The 19412-nt window shown below is 47.9% G+C and overlaps 1 protein-coding gene across 20 annotated transcripts in view; it reads left to right on the top strand.

The window, feature by feature from the left end:
* RGS6 (regulator of G protein signaling 6) overlaps window positions 1-19412 on the top strand; it is a 615305-nt gene that overhangs the window by 568165 nt on the left and 27728 nt on the right. For all 20 annotated transcript variants that reach the window (XR_011258337.1, XR_011258336.1, XR_011258340.1 and 17 more), the window contains exon 16: window positions 15811-15900. Coding sequence is in view for 15 of the 20 variants with exons in the window: in XM_069596937.1 (XP_069453038.1) it covers window positions 15811-15900 (90 nt within the window). In the remaining 5 variants the exon portion in view is untranslated. The remainder of the gene's footprint in view (window positions 1-15810; window positions 15901-19412) is intronic.

Genomic DNA, 19412 nt, shown 5'->3' on the forward strand with positions numbered 1-19412 from the left:
AATTAGGGTGTTTTTGTGTGTTTTTTTAGTATCCTTGTAAACCCATGGGTTTAAGCATATCTGCTATGTTTTAACCCATTTTGTTTGTTATTGTTGTTGCTGCTTGCATTGTGCCATCTCTGGCCAGGTGGCTCCTTCTGACATGACCCTGGTAGTCTTTGATGCGATCCAAATATCAGGGAAGCTAAGATGATCTGAGCCCTTCCCCAGACGTGGAATCAGCTAGTTCTTCAAGAATCTAAGAATCCTTTGTTTTTCTTAGTGGGAAATATTTTTAGAGACGATAATCTGGGCATTTCGAGGCCCTCATTGTTCCTGTGTTGGTTATCATTTTTAGACTTTTCCAGTGGCCAAAACTAGGAAATAGGTGGTGGTTGTTTCTGATGAAAATACATCATGAATCATACTGATACTTTCCATTCAAATTCAGAACTACTGCTAAGTCACTTCAGTCGTGTCCGACTCTGTGCGACCCCATAGACGGCAGCCCACCAGGCTTCCCCGTCCCTGGGATTCTCCAGGCAAGAACACTGGAGTGGGCTGCCATTTCCTTCTCCAATGCATGCAAGTGAAAACTGAAAGTGAAGTCGCTCATGTCGTGTCCCACTCTAGCGACCCCATGGACTGCAGCCTGCCAGGCTCCTCCGTCCATGCGATTTTCCAGGCAAAAGTACTGGAGTGGGGTGTCGGCAGATGCTTAAGTGGATCCAATGGCAGCGATAATACCTGAGCGTGTTATCAAAACTAAAGCTAACACAATCTTTTCCGGAATCTGGAAAGCAATCCTGTGGAAGTACTGCTTCCTAGTTGGGGACTCTGTTGACCGGACCACGCGGCCTCGAACAACTCGCCCTCAGCGTCTTGCGCGATCCTGGGGCAAGCGTCTCCAGGAGGCACCCACGTCGGGTGAGGATGGCGTCAGCAACGGCTACCTCGCACTCAACCGCCATTTAGAGAATAAGCATTGTTTACTGCTCTGTTTTAACATCCACTTCACGGGCCACGCTCGGGCCACGGTCGCAGTGCAGCCCTAGGCCCGCCGTCCACAACCACCGCGTGCCCTCCTCCATCAGGGCTCAACTCCCGTGGCTGGACCCCACCCTGCCCCACCCCATGGGGCCCGGGAAAAGCCACAAGGGTGACCCCTCCGCCGCCCCCAAGGCCCGGACGCCCATGTCCTGTTTCCGACCCCTCCAGAGACAGATGGCGTATACCAAAACTACAGGGGATTTTATTTAACCTCTTCTTTCTTAGGTCTGTGTCTCGTTTTTCTAGAAACCTGATTCTCAAAGGCACTATCGATGACAGCGTTAGTTCTTCACGTCATTTGCTTTATCCTACATCACCACAGAGCAGCCTCGAACTCACAATGCCAACTAGCAGCAGCGGTATAATCATATCAGTGCTGCTCACTCATTGCCTGTTTGGTGGCACCTGTGGTAAAGAACCTGCCTGCCAGTGCAGGAGACGTAAGAGATGTAGGTTCGATCCTTGAGTTGAGAAGATCCCTTGGAAGAGGGCATGGCAACCCACTCCAGTATTCTGCCTGGAGAATCTGCATGGACAGAGCCGGATGGGCTATAGACCATAGGGTCGCAAAGAGTCGCACGCAACTTAACACATGCATTTCAAGTGTGGAAGCACTATAGTTTAGTCAACTGACTATTGAAATTTAGTCAGTACACCTATCAAATATTTCTTGACATTTATATTGTTACTAAGTCAAGAAATATTTGATAGGAAAGCTTGGGAAATCAGCATATCGTGCCTTGACGTGCTTCTCGATATACACCCTCCATTAGCACAGTTCTCTGCCACTTTTCAGGTACATACTCACAAATATTGGGTTGGCCAAAAAGTTCCTTTGGTTTTCGTTAACATTGTACAGAAAATCTCCAGTGAACTTTTTGGCCAACCCCATGTATTGTGTCTCCTTACTGAAGTAGACTAGACATGTGGATACCCAAAGAAAGCATTTGTAACCTCCTCATCATCTGTAAGGACTGGGATTCTGTGGCTTCTAGTAAACCACTCTTCCTAAACAAGTTTTTCTTTTCAGCACATTCTGCTTTCTCAAGCGTGTTTTCATCATAAGTACACCAAGTGCTTCTCACTAGCCCTGTGACCTTGAGCAAGTTCCTTAAACTCCCTGAGTCTTCTTCCCTCATCTGTACAGAGATACAAGGGTACCTCTACTGTGGAAAGGGAATTAGGTGACATAAAACATATCAACAAGTAACAGTGTCTGGCCCACAGTAAGACATTGCAATTCTGTCCTATTAATGTCACTAATATTGTTTTCTTATACTTTTGTGTTTAACAAATTTGGTTTAAAAAAATTCACATAACTGCATGTAACCTTAGTACCCAGAGATAACCGCTATTCTAATACTTTTTTTTCTCTCTCTCAATTCATGTGTATAGAGTGGCTGTGCAAATAGGTTGATTGTGTAGCCTGCCTTTTACCCTAAATTAAGAGTTGGTTTAAAAGGCTGAATTTCTTCTGTGAATGGCCAGACAGTTTAAATTTTGAGCTTTGTAGGTCATATAGTCTATATTACTAGTACTCAGTTCTGCCATACCCAAACAGCTACATTGTCATAGTGTAACAATGGAAAATACATCAATAAGTGGGCACGGCTGTGTTGAAAACCTTTATTTTTGGACTCTGAAAGCTTATGAAACATTATTCTCCTTTTGATTTTTCTCAGTCACTTAAAAATACAAAAACCATTCTTAAGACATAAAGAAGTAGACGAGGGGCAGGGGTGCAGAGTTTGAGATCGCTGACCATGAAAATCATTGAAACATTTCAACAAATCCAGAAAGATAGACGATAACGGGTTGGGAGCCATTAATTTTTCATTTATATGGGAGAGAGGGTTAGAGGAGACCTTGGTATAGTAACAGTAATCCACCGATCTCCATGAATGTGTCTGCATTGGGATTGAGTATTCTAGAGCCCGCGACCGAGGGGAAGTCAGTCGGTAAGTACCATGGTCCTCGCCCTGCCTGGCCAGCCCTGCTGCCTGCCCCGGCTGCACAGGTGTGACTTCAAGGTTTCCAGGTAAGGGGGACAAGGCTAAAATCCAGCCAGAACTTGCTCTCAGATCTCCCAGCTTGCCTGTCAGGTCTACTATAGCACTGCCCCTGGGTTATCAGAGCTGACGGTCAGGTTGTCATGCAGAGACCCAGAGAAGATCCCCAAGCCGGGGAGCAGGCTCTGATCCTAGTCACATGCTCTGTCTAGGCCTGTAGGACTGTTCCTGTAAGCCCTTTACACTTGCTTGTAGTCACTCAGTTTGCCCATCTGGGAGGTGGGAATGATGACGCCTAAGCCCTTTGGAACACCCCCCACTGGGATCAGAAGCCACCCAACAGCGGTCAAAGAACCGATAAACATGTGAATATCTGGGGTCAGTAGCTGAAGTGAAGACCAAGCCCCGTTTGTGGATTCATTTGAAATGGGCCCCAGGGGAGGGGGTGTAAGCTCTCTCTGAGGGTTTTGTTTTTTCATGTGACCACAGGCATTGTTACAGCAAAGTTAATTGCCTGTGTTTGCTTCCTGTGGAAATATCCCACAAGACGCCCTGTCAGCATGGGCCCAGCATTTGCGCTTGTGTTTTGCCTATCCATTTGGCTTCTTTGAAAATTTGGGCCAAGATCAAATCTTCCATAAAGGTCTGTGGGCTGTGACCATAGCCCTCAGCTGTTTGCTGTGTTGTTCCAATTTCACAGATTTAGCTTCGTGAGGGGAGAAAAAGAAGAAAAATGAGCCATGACTTTTTTTATGGACTCAGTTCTTTATGCTAGGGATTGAGTTCTGTTCTCAATGCTGGGGCATCAGGAGAGCTACATTGCCACCCACTTGCCTTGTCATCTCAGGCAAGGATCTTGAAGATTTGTGCCTTAGTTTTCTCATCTGTAAAACGGGGATGATGTCTTCTCTACGCCCTCTAAGGGTTTTTGAGAAATCAAATGAGCCAATAGCCCTGAAAACTCTTTGAATAAGTGCTATATCCTTATATGTGTGAACTCACAAAAATTAATGGCTTTAGTATTCCCTGAGGTCTCATAATTCCAAGCTAGCTCTAAACTCCCAAGAAGATATCTGCTCTTGGAAGGAGTTCCTTGTGGCGAAAAGCAAAAATAAGGTATGTAGGAGCCAGATCTGGGGGACTCTGGGTATCTTCCTAAGGAATTTGAATTTTCTTGCCCTGAAGACAGTAGGAAAGCATTGAGGGCTTAGACCTGAAAGAGGAATCAAATGGTGGTAGGCAGAGCAATAGGAGCCGAGAGAGACCTGAATCTGGGGGCTTGTTGTCTGAAGCACTGCTGGTGGGTTTCAAGGAGAGAATGAAACCACAGGCTTCCTCTTAGGGCATTCACCTCTTCCCAGAGCCTCTGCAGGCAGCAGGAGGCAGGCGGGAGTCAGCTGGCTGGCACACGGGCTGCCTGGCTTCAGTTTTAAGTGTCAGAGTATCTGAGAAAGTTGAAGCCTGGCTTGGAGAATTTTGAGCGTTACTTTACTAGCATGTGAGATGAGTGCGATTGTACAGTAGTTTGAACATTTTTGGCATTTGCCTTTCTTTGGGATTGGAATGAAAACTGACCTTTTCCAGTCCTGTGGCCACTGCTGAGTTTTCCAAATTTACTGGCATATTGAGTGCAGCACTTTCACAGCATCATCTTTTAAGATTTGAAATAGCTCAACTGGAATTCCCTCACCTCCACTAGCTTTGTTCATAGTGATGCTTCCTAAGGCCCACTTGACTTCACATTCCAGGATGTCTGGCTCTAGGTGAGTGATCACACCATCATGATTAGCTGGGTTGTGAAGATCTTTTTTGTATAGTTCTGTGTATTCTTGCCACCTCTTCTTAATATCATCTGCTTCTGTTGAGTCCATACCATTTCTGCCCTTTATTGAGCCCATCTTTGCATGAAATGTTGCCTTGGTATCTCTTATTTTCTTGACGAGATCTCTAGTCTTTCCCATTCTATTGCTTTCTTCTATTTCTCTGCATTGATCACTGAGGAAGGCTTTCTCATCTCTCCTTGCTATTCTTTGAAACTCTGTATTCAAATGGGTTTATCTTTCCTTTTCTCCTTTGCCTTTTGCTTCTCTCCTTTTCTCAGCTATTGTAAGGCCTCCTCAGACAACCATTTTGCCTTTTTGCATTTCTTTTTCTTGGGGATGGTCTCAATCCCTTTCTCCTGTACACTGGCATGAACTTCCATTCGTAGTTCTTCAGGCACTCTGTCTATTAGATCTTTGTGAACTTTCAAATGTTCAAGCTGGATTTAGAAGAGGCAGAGGAACCAGAGATCAAATTGCCAACATTTGTTGGATCATCAAAAAAGCAAGAGAGTTCCAGAAAAACATCTACTTCTGCTTTATTGACTACACTAAAGCCTTTGACCATGTGGATCACCACAAACTGTGGAAAATTCTTCAAGAGATGGAAATACCAGACCACCTGACCTGCCTCTTGAGAAATCTGTATGCAGATCAGGAAGCAACAATTAGAACTGGACATGGAACAACAGACTGGTTCCAAATCAGGAAAGGAGTACATCTAGGCTGTATATTATCACCCTGCTTATTTAACTTATATGCGGAGTACATTAGAAATGCTGGGCTGGATGAAGCACAAGCTGGAATCAAGATGGCCGGGAGAAAAATCAATAACCTCAGATATACAGATGACACCACCCTTATTGCAGAAAGCGAAGAAGAACTAAACAGCCTCTTGATGAAAGTGAAAGAGGAGAGTGAAAAAGTTGGCTTAAAGCTCAACATTCAGAAAACTAAGATCATGGCATCTGGTCCCATCACTTCATGGCAAATAGATGGGGAAACAGTGGGAACAGTGACAGACTTTATTTTGTGGGGCTCCAGAATCACTGCAGATGGTGACTGCAGCCATGAAATTAAAAGACACTTGCTCCTTGGAAGAAAAGTTATGACCAACCTAGATAGCATATTCAACAGCAGAGACATTACTTTGCCAACAAAGGTCCATCTAGTCAAGGCTATGGTTTTTCCAGTGGTCATGCATGGATGTGAGAGTTGGACTATAAAGAAAGCTGAGGACCATAGAATTGATGCTTTTGAACTGGGTGTTGGAGAAGACTCTTGAGAGTCCCTTGGACTGCAAGGAGATCCAACCAGTCTATCCTAAAGGAAATCAGTCCTGAATATTCACTGGAAGGACTGATGTTGTAGCTGAAACTCCAATGCTTGGGCCACCTGATGTGAAGAACTGACTCCTTGGAAAAAACCCTGATGCCAGGAAAGATTGACGGCAGGAGGAGAAGGAGACGATAGAGGATGAGATGGCTGGATGGCATCACCGACTCAATGGACATGAGTTTGAGTAAACTCTGGGAGGCTTGGCGTGCTGCAGTCCAAGGGGTTGCAAAGACTCGGACACAATTGAGCAACTGAACTGAACTGGTCTGAGGATGTTCCAAGGACTGTGTCACTGGATCCTTTGAGTCACTTGTCCATCTCCCCACCCTTCCATTTCATGAACTTTCATTCTCCCATTTGAGTTGGGAGATCCTGACCTGTGGGCTGTGAAGTTCTACACTGAGGGAAATGGCAAAGGATGTAAGGGGCCTGGATGACTTTTCGCCACTGGGCACAGCTTGTCCAAGAGGACATCATTCTTTACAAGCCAAATGAAACAAGCCTAAGAAAATGCTGCATTGGGATTGAATTTGATTGGAAATCTGTCTGTCAGATGGATTGGTGGTTGAATCTGGTGGACCAATCCAGCCTGTTGACTTTAGTCCCTGCAGGTTCCCATGTAGGTTTCCTCGGTGTTCAAGGCCCTCTGCTTCCCTGACCTGCAGTAGCTACTGAGATGCCCCATTAGACCTGCAGTGTCTAGGCTTCCAGCACCTCTGGATTTGAAGTCCTTCACTGGGAGCAGTCAATTGGTCTTCCTTACCCTCTATAAATCCCTATGACACTAAAATAATGCTCTGCAAACAGTTGTGGTTTAGAAAAACTTTTTTCTTGACAATTTGGTCCAGAATGATAACAAACGCAGCTGTACCTATCATCAAAAAAAAGAAAAAAGGCAGTTTGTTCCTTGGCTTTCCATTTGGAAAAATCTTGCCTCATGACCTCAGAGAGCACATAGAGGAGGTAATCGACAAATACCAGTTGAATTCAGTTTCTCCAATATGCCAATTCAGCAAAACTTGGAATATCTGCTAAAGGTCAGATGTTCTAGACTCTGGGAATATACAGATAAGTAGGCTTTTCTCTTAAGCAGACCCCAGTCTAAGTTACTGAAACTCTACTTGGCCATCATCCATGCATGGGATGATCAAAGACCAACCTCAAGGTCAAAATGAGGTCAGGATGATATAACAGCTGAGAAATACACCATCAGGTTACACCCACCATGAGCAGACAAGAAGCCTCGAGTCTAGAGTCTCTATTCTTACCTAAATATAGATGTTTAGAAGCAACTTGATTAAGGAATCAAAGTCTTCTAACGTTTGCTTTGTTCAAATGTCAGAGCCCAGGGAGCCCACGTTTACATTTGCCCCAGATGACTCAGAAGCAGACGTCTTCCTAGCTTGGTGAAGGCTGTTAATCTTTGCCCCAGTGGTGGAGGTGGTGGCATTGTGTGCCAGTATCACAAGACTGCCCCAAGTTTCCTGATATTAATCCTCGCTTGGAGGACACTTCCTGGTAGACTTCCCATGCCAGACATATTTTAATAAAATATGCTATGGAACTGCTTACTCCAGGAATTACTCATTTTATTCTGTGGGTGGTTTTATTTTAGGGAGATGAACAGCAGAGGGAGGCATGCATTTTGAAAAGAACAAATCAGTTGTTTGTGAGAGGATTCTGTTTATTACCACACAGAAGAGTAGTTCCTGAAGAGAAGGCGTCAGAGAACCAAATTCCAAAATTTCTTTGTTGATGCTTCAGAGCAGAGATCTCCTGCACCAAACACCCCTGCCCTTGAAGAGGAGAAGGTATTAACATTTGTCTAAGTTAATACCCATGGTATTCGGGGAGGTGAAAGAAAATATGCAAAGCTGCCTTTGAAGCTACTCTTATCTAAGAACAGGGATTGAGCAGCATCACAATACTGTGCCCTTTGGCCAGTTAAATTGAACATGTTTATAAGGATGCTTTAAAGGCAAAAGATAATTCACTCTTACACTCTCTTAGGGCTTGAATGTTGCATTCCGTGTAAACAGTGACTCACACATCCTGCTTAGAAGGATAAAGAAATCCAAATGGGGGCTTCTCATTTAAGATCCACGGGGCCCTAGAATATTTTTTTAAAGAATAATTTTTATATATTGATACATATGTATGTATACATGTATGGGGCTTCCCAGGGGCACTAGTGGTGAAGAATCTGCCTACCAAAGCAGGAGACATAATGAGCCTCAGGTTCCATCCCTGGGTTGGGAAGATCCCCTGGAGGAGGGCATGGCAGTTCACTCCAGTATTCTTGCCTGGAGAGTCCTATGGACAGAGGAGCCTGGCGGGCTACAGTCCATAGGGTCGCAAAGAGTCAAATAGGACTGAAGCGACTTAGCATACACATGTATATATGTATAACTGAATCACTTTGCTATGCATCAAAAATTAACACAACACTGAAAATCAACTCCATTTCAGTTTGAAAAGAGAAGGAAAAAACATGGGGAGAAAAAGATTCACAGGATCCTGGGATGATTGTCCAAAGCTGCATCCTGAGGACAAGAGGCTACTATCTCTCACTGAAGTGGTTGTTCACATGGCCATGAAGTCTTTGCTATGTTTATTCAGCAGATAATGACTTAGGATCCCCATAAATTCCCTACCCTGGTGCAGCCCCACCTTCTGTCCTGCAGGACCCATGATGAGAAAAGTGTTCATTTTCCCTAGACTTCAGCAAGCCAGGCGTAAGGTCTGAAGGCCTTTGCCTTAAGATATCTTCTTGAAAGATGAGACTCGGGGATCTCTTGGGTGACTTTCTGCGACACAGCTTTCTGCCTATGACTCCGCAGGAGTCTGATCAGCACTCAGAGCTTTTTTGCCAGGTTGGCCCTTCCTGCTGGTGCAGAAAGCAAGTTGGATGCGATCTGTAAGGTGAGAAACCAGAGCCTGTGTCACCCTGGGTGACTCAGCCGTTGTTCTCACTGACAAGTGGGGCTAGTGAACAGTTCCCGAAAGAGAATGGTGAGCAGTGGCTGCATCCGCCCCTGGGGTGACTCAGATGAAAGCTTGAGAAGAGGCCTCCAATGTTTTTGTTGACCACACATTGAGAACTTTGTCTCAGCCACACAACCTGGCTCCCTTGAAACCTCACCAGAAGGACCATGAGCAGCAGCAGGTGCCAAGGCAAGAGTGTGAGCTTTGGGGTGATCACAGAACGCTGGGCTCAAATCCTGACTCTGCTCGGGCAAGGCACTCAAATGTGTAGGGCTTTAGTGTCCTCATCTGTAAAAGGGAGCTGTTTAAATGTAAACACCAATTCTGAGCAAATAACAACAGCAGTGAAAGTGAGACAATTTTCCCCCTTCCCCAGGAATCTTATGGTCTTTGGTCTCCTCCCCCATGTCCTCTCTGGCAAGGGCAGTCCCATCATGTAAGCCAGTTATCACTATTACTTCGCTTGTGTACAGTTTCTGTAATGGGTTCCCCTCTATTTCCTCGGTTAACTGTGTGCTTGGTGGGGCTGGAAAAAGCCGAGTGGGGACCTGAATCCAAGCCTTTGACCGCCAGCCTCGTCCCCCTTCCAGCATCTCACGCAGCAACATCACATCTTGCACCCCAATCTTATCTTCCTTCAAGGGACCACAAGGGACTCAACAGTGCCCAAAGCCTGGATGTTGTTCCAGGAGGGGTGGATGTGGAAGACAGAGACGAAGAAAGAAAAATAGGACACTTGAAAATCCCAAGAAGGGCTCTTGGCAGCTGTGCAGTGCTCCAGCTGAGTGGCCTCCCACTCCAGGAGGATGCTATAAAGCTGGGGAATGAGATCGTAACTGCCTCAGGAACCCACAGCCAAGAGGAGGACCTAAGGGTGTTCTTAAGTCATCCAGCTGCTCTGGCATGCTCGGGGCCCAAAGCCTGGGCATTTGTCGGATTACCTTCCCCAGCACTTGTGAGGGCCACTGTGTTTTGTCTAAAAACAAAGGAGCTTTCCAGCTGAGGACTCTCCCTGCAAAACATTGATTTGTAGCAGGTGTGGTTCTGAGACATTGAGACACTGCTCACTCCCTCCACCTCCTGCATGTGTCTTGGACTCTGCCGATTCTGGTCATCTTTGGGGGGGGTTTCTGTTTTCTTTCTCTCCATTGCTTTCTTTTCTGAAAGAATCTTTCTTTTTGAGTACCCTTGATTTACAAGATTATATTAGTTTCAGATGTACAACATAGCGATTCAATGTTTTTATAGATTATACTCCCTTTAAAGGTTTTCTAAAATGTTGCCCATAGTTCCAGCTGGTTTTGCTTCTGCCTTAGCATCTCAGGTACGCAAAGCTCCTGTCCCAGGGCTGAGCCCAAGAAGGGAAATGAGGGTGGAGGGTCTCATCAGGGTGACATCCCTGTCACCCGCCACAGGGGTGTGAGCCCCTCCCCCCGCTGAGAATTGTGGCTGAGATGTTCAGTGTGACTCAGGGCCTTAGAAGGTCAGTTTCTCTGCCAGTGAGACTGAGCCTCTCCCTGTCTGGAGCAGGTGCCTCCCTACATGGCAGGAAGGTGGATGTGGACCCTAGTAGTTCTGCTTATTCATAGTTAACTCAATCATCTCTTTTTTTAGAAAGAGAGGGAACAAGGGAGGGATCTAGGGAAGGAAGAAGGAAGAAAAGAAGGAGAAATAAAAGGGCAGAGAGGAAGGGGAGGAGGGAAGGAGGAAGGGAGGAAAATAAGACAAGAAAAAGCAAAGAAGAGAAATGCAAACTCCTTTCTCTCTGGCCCCTTGGGAATTCTCTGGGTGGGGGCTCACTGGTTTCCCCAGCAGCTCCCTTGTTCTTAGCAGATCCTGGATATACATTTTCCTTAAGACTGGTTGTCTGCAAAGCAGGGGAAACAAACCAGAACCCCTCATAAATCAGTCGGGGTCACTGCCAAGAGCTTTGTACACTTGCTGTCCCTGGCAGTGATAAACTCATTGCATCTGGGAACCGGCCAAAGACCCTGAGTCCTATCTTAGTTCTCATTCCCAGAAAAAAAAACCTCAGCGCTCCGTTCCCCCTCCCCCTGTTTACTGTCTTTGTGTTTCTTAGAAAAAGCTGGCGAGGAGGAAGGAGCAGAATTCCATCAGTGGGTACAGCAAAAGCTCCGCTTCTCCGCTTCTTTGCTTGGGGGAGGAGAGGAGGCCAGAGGAGAGCCCTGGATCCATAGACTGTGGGGAAGGAGGCCCCGCCCAGAGGGGCCTGAAGCCACAGTAGGGGGCATGAGGGATCTGTGTCTTCAATTCCATTTCGCTCAGACCATGATTTCCACCTGCTGTTGTTGTTTTGTGGTGGTTCCCTCATGGGGCAATTTGAGATGGTCATTGTGATGGTCAAGAGCTAGCAATAGGGTTGGCAGAGTGAGACCACCTCGTGCAGCCCACCTCCAACAGGCAGTGTTCTCTTTACTGTCTCCCCACGCGGTCCCTGCCTTGGCTCTGGCCTTGGCAACAAATTGTCAAGATGCCATGTGACATTAGGACAAGAGCGGAGCCCAAACTGTCCCTCTGACCCACGTTGACCCCCACCGCCGAAGAGGGGACCACTGTTTGCTGCGCCTTCCTCCTCAGCCCTGGATCATCCTTCTTTCTCTGGTTGACCAGACCAGGAACTGGGAGACACTTCCTGTCTCCTTAGCTCTTCCTGCCATGACGAGGCTCTTTCTGGTTGTTGGACCAGCATTCCCCACCTCTGGCAGGGAATTCATCTTTAATTTTACCCATTCACAGCACCTTGAACCTGAACTTCTTCCTTGTAGCCCTTAGCTCAATTAGTCATGCCCACCCTTGTGCAATGAAATCCAAGTTTTATGACAGCAAGCAGCTCTTTTGTCTCTTTCATGCTGTGATCTCAATGTCTGACACAATGCCTGGCACCTAGGAAATGCTCAACAAATATTTTGGGGAACAAATACTGAGTCATCTGCTTTATTCTGTTCTTTCTCAATTGACAAATTCTTTCTTTCAATGGCTTTTTTTGCTTATGATGAGTTGGAGGAATTAGCTGGATTGAAGGTGAAATTTGTTCTCAAGGCCAGAAGGGTTGGGCTAGGAGAGGTTTCCTTACTCCTGTTAGGGCAGAAGGGGGAATTTTGTGAGATATTCCTGAGCATTTCGATTCTTGTGACAAATCAGAGCAACAAGCAGGGGGCTGTGGCCTTGGAGAGGGGTTTGGAGAAAGTCCAGGCCTGAGGGACACGCCTCTCCAGATGACTCAGGAGCCACCTGGCTCTGCTGGCCAGACAGAAGCCAGGCCTGAGACAAGAACAAGGAGACAGTGAGCCATTTTTGCTCTGGGTTAGCATCTGTACCTTGTTGTTGTTCAGTTGCTCAGTCGTGTCCCACTCTGGGAGCCCATGGACTGCAGCACGCCAGGCTTCCTGTCCTTCACCATCTCCTGGAATTTGCTCCAACTGATGTCTATTGAGTAAATGATACCATCCAACCATGTCATCCTCTGTCACCCCCTTCTCCTCCTGCCCTCAATCTTTCCTAGCATGAGGGTCTTTTGTAATGAATTGGAGCTTCAGCATCAGTCCTTCCAATGAATATTCAGGGTCGATTTCCTTTAGGATTGACTGGTTTGATTTCATTGCAGTCCAAGGGACTCTCCAGAGTCTTCTCCATTCATACCTTAGATGTAAATGTTAGGCCACTTTGAAAAGATAATAAATGCAAAGACCCTGATGTCTCTCAGTCTGGGCTCTGAGACAATTAGGACTGAATTAAGATGCCTACATAGGGACCTCCTCTGAGTTGAATGTGATCCTCCGTCTCCTTCCATACAGAGAGCAGAAACTGATCATAAACCAAAACAAGTATGGAGCCTGTAAACTTGCTCAGTATTTGCAGGCTCAGACCAGTATTTTGGTGAACCAAAAAGCCGCATAAATTCTGCTAACATGTAACCCCACACTGGATGCTGTGCACATGAAAGAGATTAAAAACACATTGTTCCCACAGGGAACTTAAGCCAGAGTGGGCTGGATTTTTGTCTGAAATTTGCAGGAAAACACTCAGCAACAAGTGTTCTCACGAAGCTTATTAACTCAGAACGTATCTGGATCATCAAAGTAGATTCCGATCGAAGCCAGTGCTTTATTTCTCTTGGCTCCTTGCAGTGGTCCCATTCCCATGAGGAGGGCTGCACCCTGCTTTTGTAAATATGGGATCATCTGTGCAAGAATGAAGCTGGTGCCCAAACAGGTCCACGTGTGGTCCTTCATAAGATGGCCAGAGAGGGCCCACATGGCACCAAGTTGATGGTTGCTTTCTGCCTTCGCTTTCTTTCTTTTGTTTTTTTTTGGCTGTGCTGGGTCTTATTTGCTGCACATGGGCTTTCTCTAATTGTGAGTGGGGAGTACTCTCTGCTGAGACAGGCTGCTTTCTCTTGGGGTGGCTCCTCTCACTGCAGAGCACAGTATGCTTTGTTGTGTGGGCGTCAATATTTGTGGCGCACAGTCTTACTTGCCCTGCAGCATGTGGAATCTTCCCGGAACAGGGATCAAACCAGTGTCTCCTGCATTGGCAGGTGGATTCTTAACCACCGGACCATCAGGGAAGTCCATGCCTTCACTTCCTTTTGAGATGGGTAGGGAGAGGGTTTTAGCAAGCCCTTGATGTAACCCAGCTTCCTCTGGGATGTACCAGCATCTCAAAAATGGCCAGGTACCTCTACAGGGTGCCCCCAACTGAGGAAAGTTCTCTACCTCACCCATCCCCTGAGAAGAATACCCAAGGAAGAGGTCATTAATGACCAGTTCAGCCTTTCCACGGAGCATCCGCTTCACTGGCCAGCTCTCCATTCCTCCAAGCCCTGGGGCCCTTATCCAGATTCACGGGATGGACAAGGAGTGTACATCAGAGAAGATGCTTCCCCCCTAACGATCCCACCCTCCCTAGGGAAAGCCCACCCTCCTTTTAACAGGTCCTCTCTTGGGACAACCAGGCTTTCCCATGCCGCTGTGCTACCTTACATTTCAACTGATAAATAACCCTTTTCCAATCGATAAGCTCCATCTTGTAATGAACCTGGCTTTCCCTATCCTTAATGAGGACAGACCTATTAGAAAGGGATCACAAGGCTACAGGAATTAGCTAAAAGTCAAGGGTAAAATCCATTGCCATGGCCAGAATGTAATGGCTCTCGGAGCCCAGGAGGCCACCATGCCCCAGCCTCTGGCATATTTGCCCACAAGACCCCATGATCTGGCTCTAAGAGCACTCTTCCAGGATGGGATGGTGGCCCTGATGTGCATTCAGTTCAGTTCAGTTCAGTCGCTCAGTCGCATCCGACTCTTTGCGACCCCATGAAGCACAGCACACCAGGCCTCCCTGTCCATCATCATCTCCCAGAGTTCACTCAGACTCACGTCCGTCAAGTCCGTGATGCCATCCAGCCATCTCATCCTCTGTCGTCCCCTTCTCCTGCCCCCAATCCCTCCCAGCATCAGAGTCTTTTCCAGTGAGTCAACTCTTCGCATGAGGTGGCCAAATTACTGGAGTTTCAGCTTCAGCATCATTCCTTCCAAAGAAATCCCAGGGCTGATCTCCTTCAGAATGGACTGGTTGGATCTCCTTGCAGTCCAAGGGACTCTCAAGAGTCTTCTCCAACACCACAGTTCAAAAGCATCAATTCTTCGGCGCTCAGCTTTCTTCACAGTCCAGCTCTCACATCCATACATGACCACAGGAAAAACCAGAGCCTTGACTAGATGGACCTTAGTCAGCATTAACTGATCTAATTGCATCATTGCTTGTGGACTACTTTTTTTAGTTAATCTTTTTGAGATACTTCTAGCTTCACAAGCACTTAGAAGAAATACTATAGAGACATACCATTTACCCAGCTTCTCCTAACAGTAACATCTGCAAAAACTATAGTACAGTATCATGGCCATGATGTTGACATTGCTACATCCCCTGAGTTTATCAGATTTCCCAATTTTTCTTGTACTCACATGTACATGTGTGTGTGAGAGAGGTTCTATACAACTCTATCACATGTGTAAGATGTGACAAGATACAGAACTGGCCCTTCACCAAAGAACCCTTCCTGTTGTCTGTTGTAACCACACCTCCCTCCCCTCCCCTCCTTGCCCCTCTCCCGTCCCTGAAATCTGGCAACCACTTATCTGTTGTATGTTTCTATGATTTGTCATTCCGAGAATGTCACATCAATGGAATCATATAGTCTGTAAACCTGGGGCTTTTTTTTTTTTTTTCTGTTCGTGATAATTCCTTTGGGATTCATCCAAGTGGTTGGGACCATCAGTAGTTTCTTCCTTCCTATCGCTGGGCCTGTGGTTTTAATCATTAAGCAATAGTGCATCTCAGTGTGGCACCAAGGCCCAATTACAAAGCTTCCGGGACATGATCTTCAAGGATCTTTTTAGGCTGAGAAAGAAAATGGGTTTTAGCTGATGTGTTCTGAGTGGGGGAAAGAGAAACCACGAAGCAAACATGTTCCCTATTTTTCCAAGTTCACACCAGCATAGTTTGTCTTGTTTGTTTCTTCCCTAACAGTGGCCGCTTGGGTTGCAGTTCCCTTTAGTGTTGGGTGACAGTTCTCTCTTGTGTCTTCCCATCTCCCACCTCCCCAGGAGCACATCTACAAGCTGATGAAGAGTGACAGCTACGCCCGCTTCCTCCGGTCCAATGCTTACCAGGACTTGCTGCTGGCCAAGAAGAAGGTATCCCTGGAAGGGCAGCCTTGCCTTAGCTCTATTGACCTTTGCCTGCTGCTTGCTGCTGGTGTGACGTGAGAATACCATCCCTTGGGTTTTCTTTCTTTTCTCTCTTCTTCTTTCCCTTCCGTCCCTGCTTCCACTCCAGTAGAAGAAAATTAGGATTGTTACCACCCCGGCCCAGCCCGCTGAGGTCCAGGGTGTGGCCTCCTGTCTCCCGGTACCCAGCATCTCCATCTGCCTGTCTGCCCACAGTGGAAGGAGTGACCACCTAGGAGGCCCCTGGGGCTCAGCCCAGGAGCAGAGAGCTGGCTGTGACATCAGCGAACCCCTGAGGAAACCACTGCCGGGTCCAGCCCCCTCCCACAGAATTTCCTGCCCCGATCAGCACGCAAAGATGAGTGTGAGGCAAGGATTGCAGCAGCCCCCACTGCATAGAAAGGCTTAGAGTTCTTCTGGGGCAATGGGGCACCGGAAATCCTGCCTGAGGTTTTTGCCCTTTCCTCTCTCCCATCTGCCACCTCCCCCAGAGCATTTGCCTTTTCTTTTAACCAAGAAAAAATGGCATCCTAGCTCCTCCCTCCCGGCCCTCCACTCTGAATGAAGTCTTGGTTGCCTGCAGCCCTCGGGGTCTAGATTTAGGGGTGCAGGGACACCCCCCCGCCACGATGCAGGCAGTGAGGGGTGATTGGAACAGGAATGAATGTGGCTGGATTTCTGGGAGGAGGGAAGGCAGAGCTGGAAGGACAGGGGGTGAGGGAAGGGGAAGGTAGGGGGTAGGCTCATGGTTCCAGTGTGCCAGTGAACACTCTGTGCTTTGTGGGTCTGATCTGAGGTCCACGAGGGGTTCGGTGTGGCCCTCCTCGTGCAAAACTCCAGGACTCACGTGCCTTGCTGCTTAAGGCCACGTGTATCCCTTTTTTCTCCCTCTTAGCCACCCGGTGGCAGTCCCCTAGCCTGCGATTGTCCAGCGACACACTGTCCGGCTGCCTCTCTCAGTCATGCAGCCCCTCTTTCTGTGTGCTGTGACCTCATGGGCTGGGAGCCTGTCTGTGTACCTGGCTGGTAACCACGTCACTCTCTAGACTAGGAGAGCATTTCTCTCCTGCTCACCTGCCCTTGGGTAGCCCTGAGGCCATCCCTGAGAGTCTTAGAAAGAGAAGTAGATTTGGGGGACACCCAGAGTGTCCAAGACCCGGCTTTCTGGGCTGGCATCCTTCCCATCATATGTCACTCCTGTGATGGACAATGTGAACCCCAGCCTCCAGCCAGCTCCCTGGCAGGAGGATGGAGCTGGAGGGACCCTGATGGAGCAGGCTGACATCCCCCCAAATAATGGTTCTGATACCCAGTTTTTTAAGAAAGGTGAAGACTTTTAGTATCGGCAGCCCAGATCTCAGGGGAGGTCAAAGTGAGCGTTCCTTATTTCCTGCAGCTCAAGACCCTGAACCGACCCCAGTGTGGGGAGATCGTGGGCTCCCACAGTTGGGGTCACCTGGGCCTGTCCACATACTTGTCCACACACACAGAAGAAGCCAGAGGCCATTCAATCTCCTTGTGAGTCTGAGTACAAAGGGAAAACACACCCCCGTGCAAGGAGTGGTGCTGAGGTTCCTGCGTCCTCAAGTCCTCCTGTACAAGAAAAGCTTCACAGAGGAGGTCACTCAAGTGAGGCAGGAACAGATGGCCTGCCTGTGACATGTCACCAATGAAATTTATTAGATTTTTCATCTCAGCCCTCTCAAGGGTGTCCTTGGGGGCTGAAAGCTCTTGCCAAAGCCAATGCCCTTTCGATATTCAGGGGGTAGATGTTTCTAAAAACAGTGACAAGCCTACCTTTTCTTCTGTTTTCCCCTGAGCTCCAGGCATGGACTACAGTTGTAACTCGGCACTTCCAGGTAGACCCAGAGTGTCTTCTGTTGCCAGGGGTGGGCTCACCATGAGATTGACACGTCCAGGTCATGAAGGGATGTGAGCCATAGTCCCAGCTAAGAGGCGAGCTGTAAAGCGGCCTCACTTTTCTGCTCACAAAGTCCCCTGATGCACTGTGGGGGTACAGCCTGCCGACCATTCCTCCCTAATCCATCCTCTATCCAAGTATCTTAGTCATTCTGATGAGCCAAGTCCTCAGGGGGCAGGTGAGCTGAGCTTGGAGGACCCCTTAGGACAATTTGAGGACCCCCCCCAGGACCCCTCCAGCTTCCCTGGTGGCTCAGATGGTAAAGAATCCACCTGCAGCGTGGGAGATCTGGGTTCAATCCCTGGGGTAGGAAGATCCCCTGGAGAAGAAATGGCAACCCACTCCAGTATTCTTGCCTGGAGAATCCCATGGACAGGGGAGCCTGGTAGGCTATATAGTCCGTGGGTCTCAAAGAGTCAGACACGACTGAGAGAATAAGCATAGCCAGGACGCTTAAGAATGATTTTCCAGGGCAGCTCCAAGGGCCTCTGCAAGGCAGAGGAAGCCAAATGAGTCAGGCTGATGGTCCCTCTCTGTGAGCAGCCACTCAACAGCCAGGGGATGAGAAGGACAGGCACAGAATTCCGGCTGTGGGGCCTAGGACCGGCCTGATTTGAGCCACATGGATGGCCCCCAGGCTGCCTACTGGATTGAAGCTGAGTGCTGCCATCCCCAAGTGCAGACTGGGTACCGTGCCAAGCCCAGCACATATCCTTCAGTGCTGCGTCTGAAGGACAAAGACCAGCCTGACTCTGCTGCTGTGTGTCATTCATGTTGCATTTTCCTCCTGAATTATGCTCTCTGTCTTCAGCAGCCAGCCTAGGGGATAGGACATGACGGCCAAGGAAGCCGTCTGACCTTGTCCGCAGTGACACACAGTGACTGCCTTTTGCCGCCTCGGCTTCCAGCACGTCCTGCAGACCCCCAGACCCCTGGCTGCTTCTTCAGCTCTCTAACTTCCATTATTTGCTCTGTGTCTGTGAGTGTGTGTGTGTGCTCTGTGTCTGTGAGTGTGTATGAAGGTGTGTGTCTGTGAGTATGTGTGTCCATGGGAGTGTATGTGTCTGTGAGTGTGTGTTTTGTGTGTCTGAGTATGTGTGTCCATGTAAGAGTGTGTGTCTGTGAGTGTGTGTCCATGTGAGTGTGTGTACTCTCCAGATTTCCCAGGCATGGATTCAGGACCCCGGAGCTGGGCTCTAGGAAAAACTAGCAGGTATTTGGGATGTATTTCCTCCCCCCTTGGAAAAGCAGGAAACCTGGGGAGAGGGCCAGATACAAGCCACGCCCCCTTCTCCATAGAGGAGAGCTGCCTGGCCTGGGGAGTACGGGGCTTTGCCCCCTCTTCCCTCTCTGTGTATTGTAGAGGGATTGAGGGTGGCAGGGAGGGGGTGCCCTCAGCTGAGACTCCCCAAGAGGCTCCTGAGCTGCCTGTCATCTGCCGCCTGCTATGAGTAAACCTTGGAAGGGGTCACCTGCCCAGGCACTGGAAGAGTATTTTCTGTCCAGAATACTCCTTCTAAGACCCAAGACCTCTATGGTTGCAAAAGACATAGGCAAA

Source organism: Ovis canadensis, chromosome 7, assembly GCF_042477335.2.
Source record: "Ovis canadensis isolate MfBH-ARS-UI-01 breed Bighorn chromosome 7, ARS-UI_OviCan_v2, whole genome shotgun sequence".
Classification (NCBI taxonomy): Eukaryota; Metazoa; Chordata; class Mammalia; order Artiodactyla; family Bovidae; genus Ovis; species Ovis canadensis.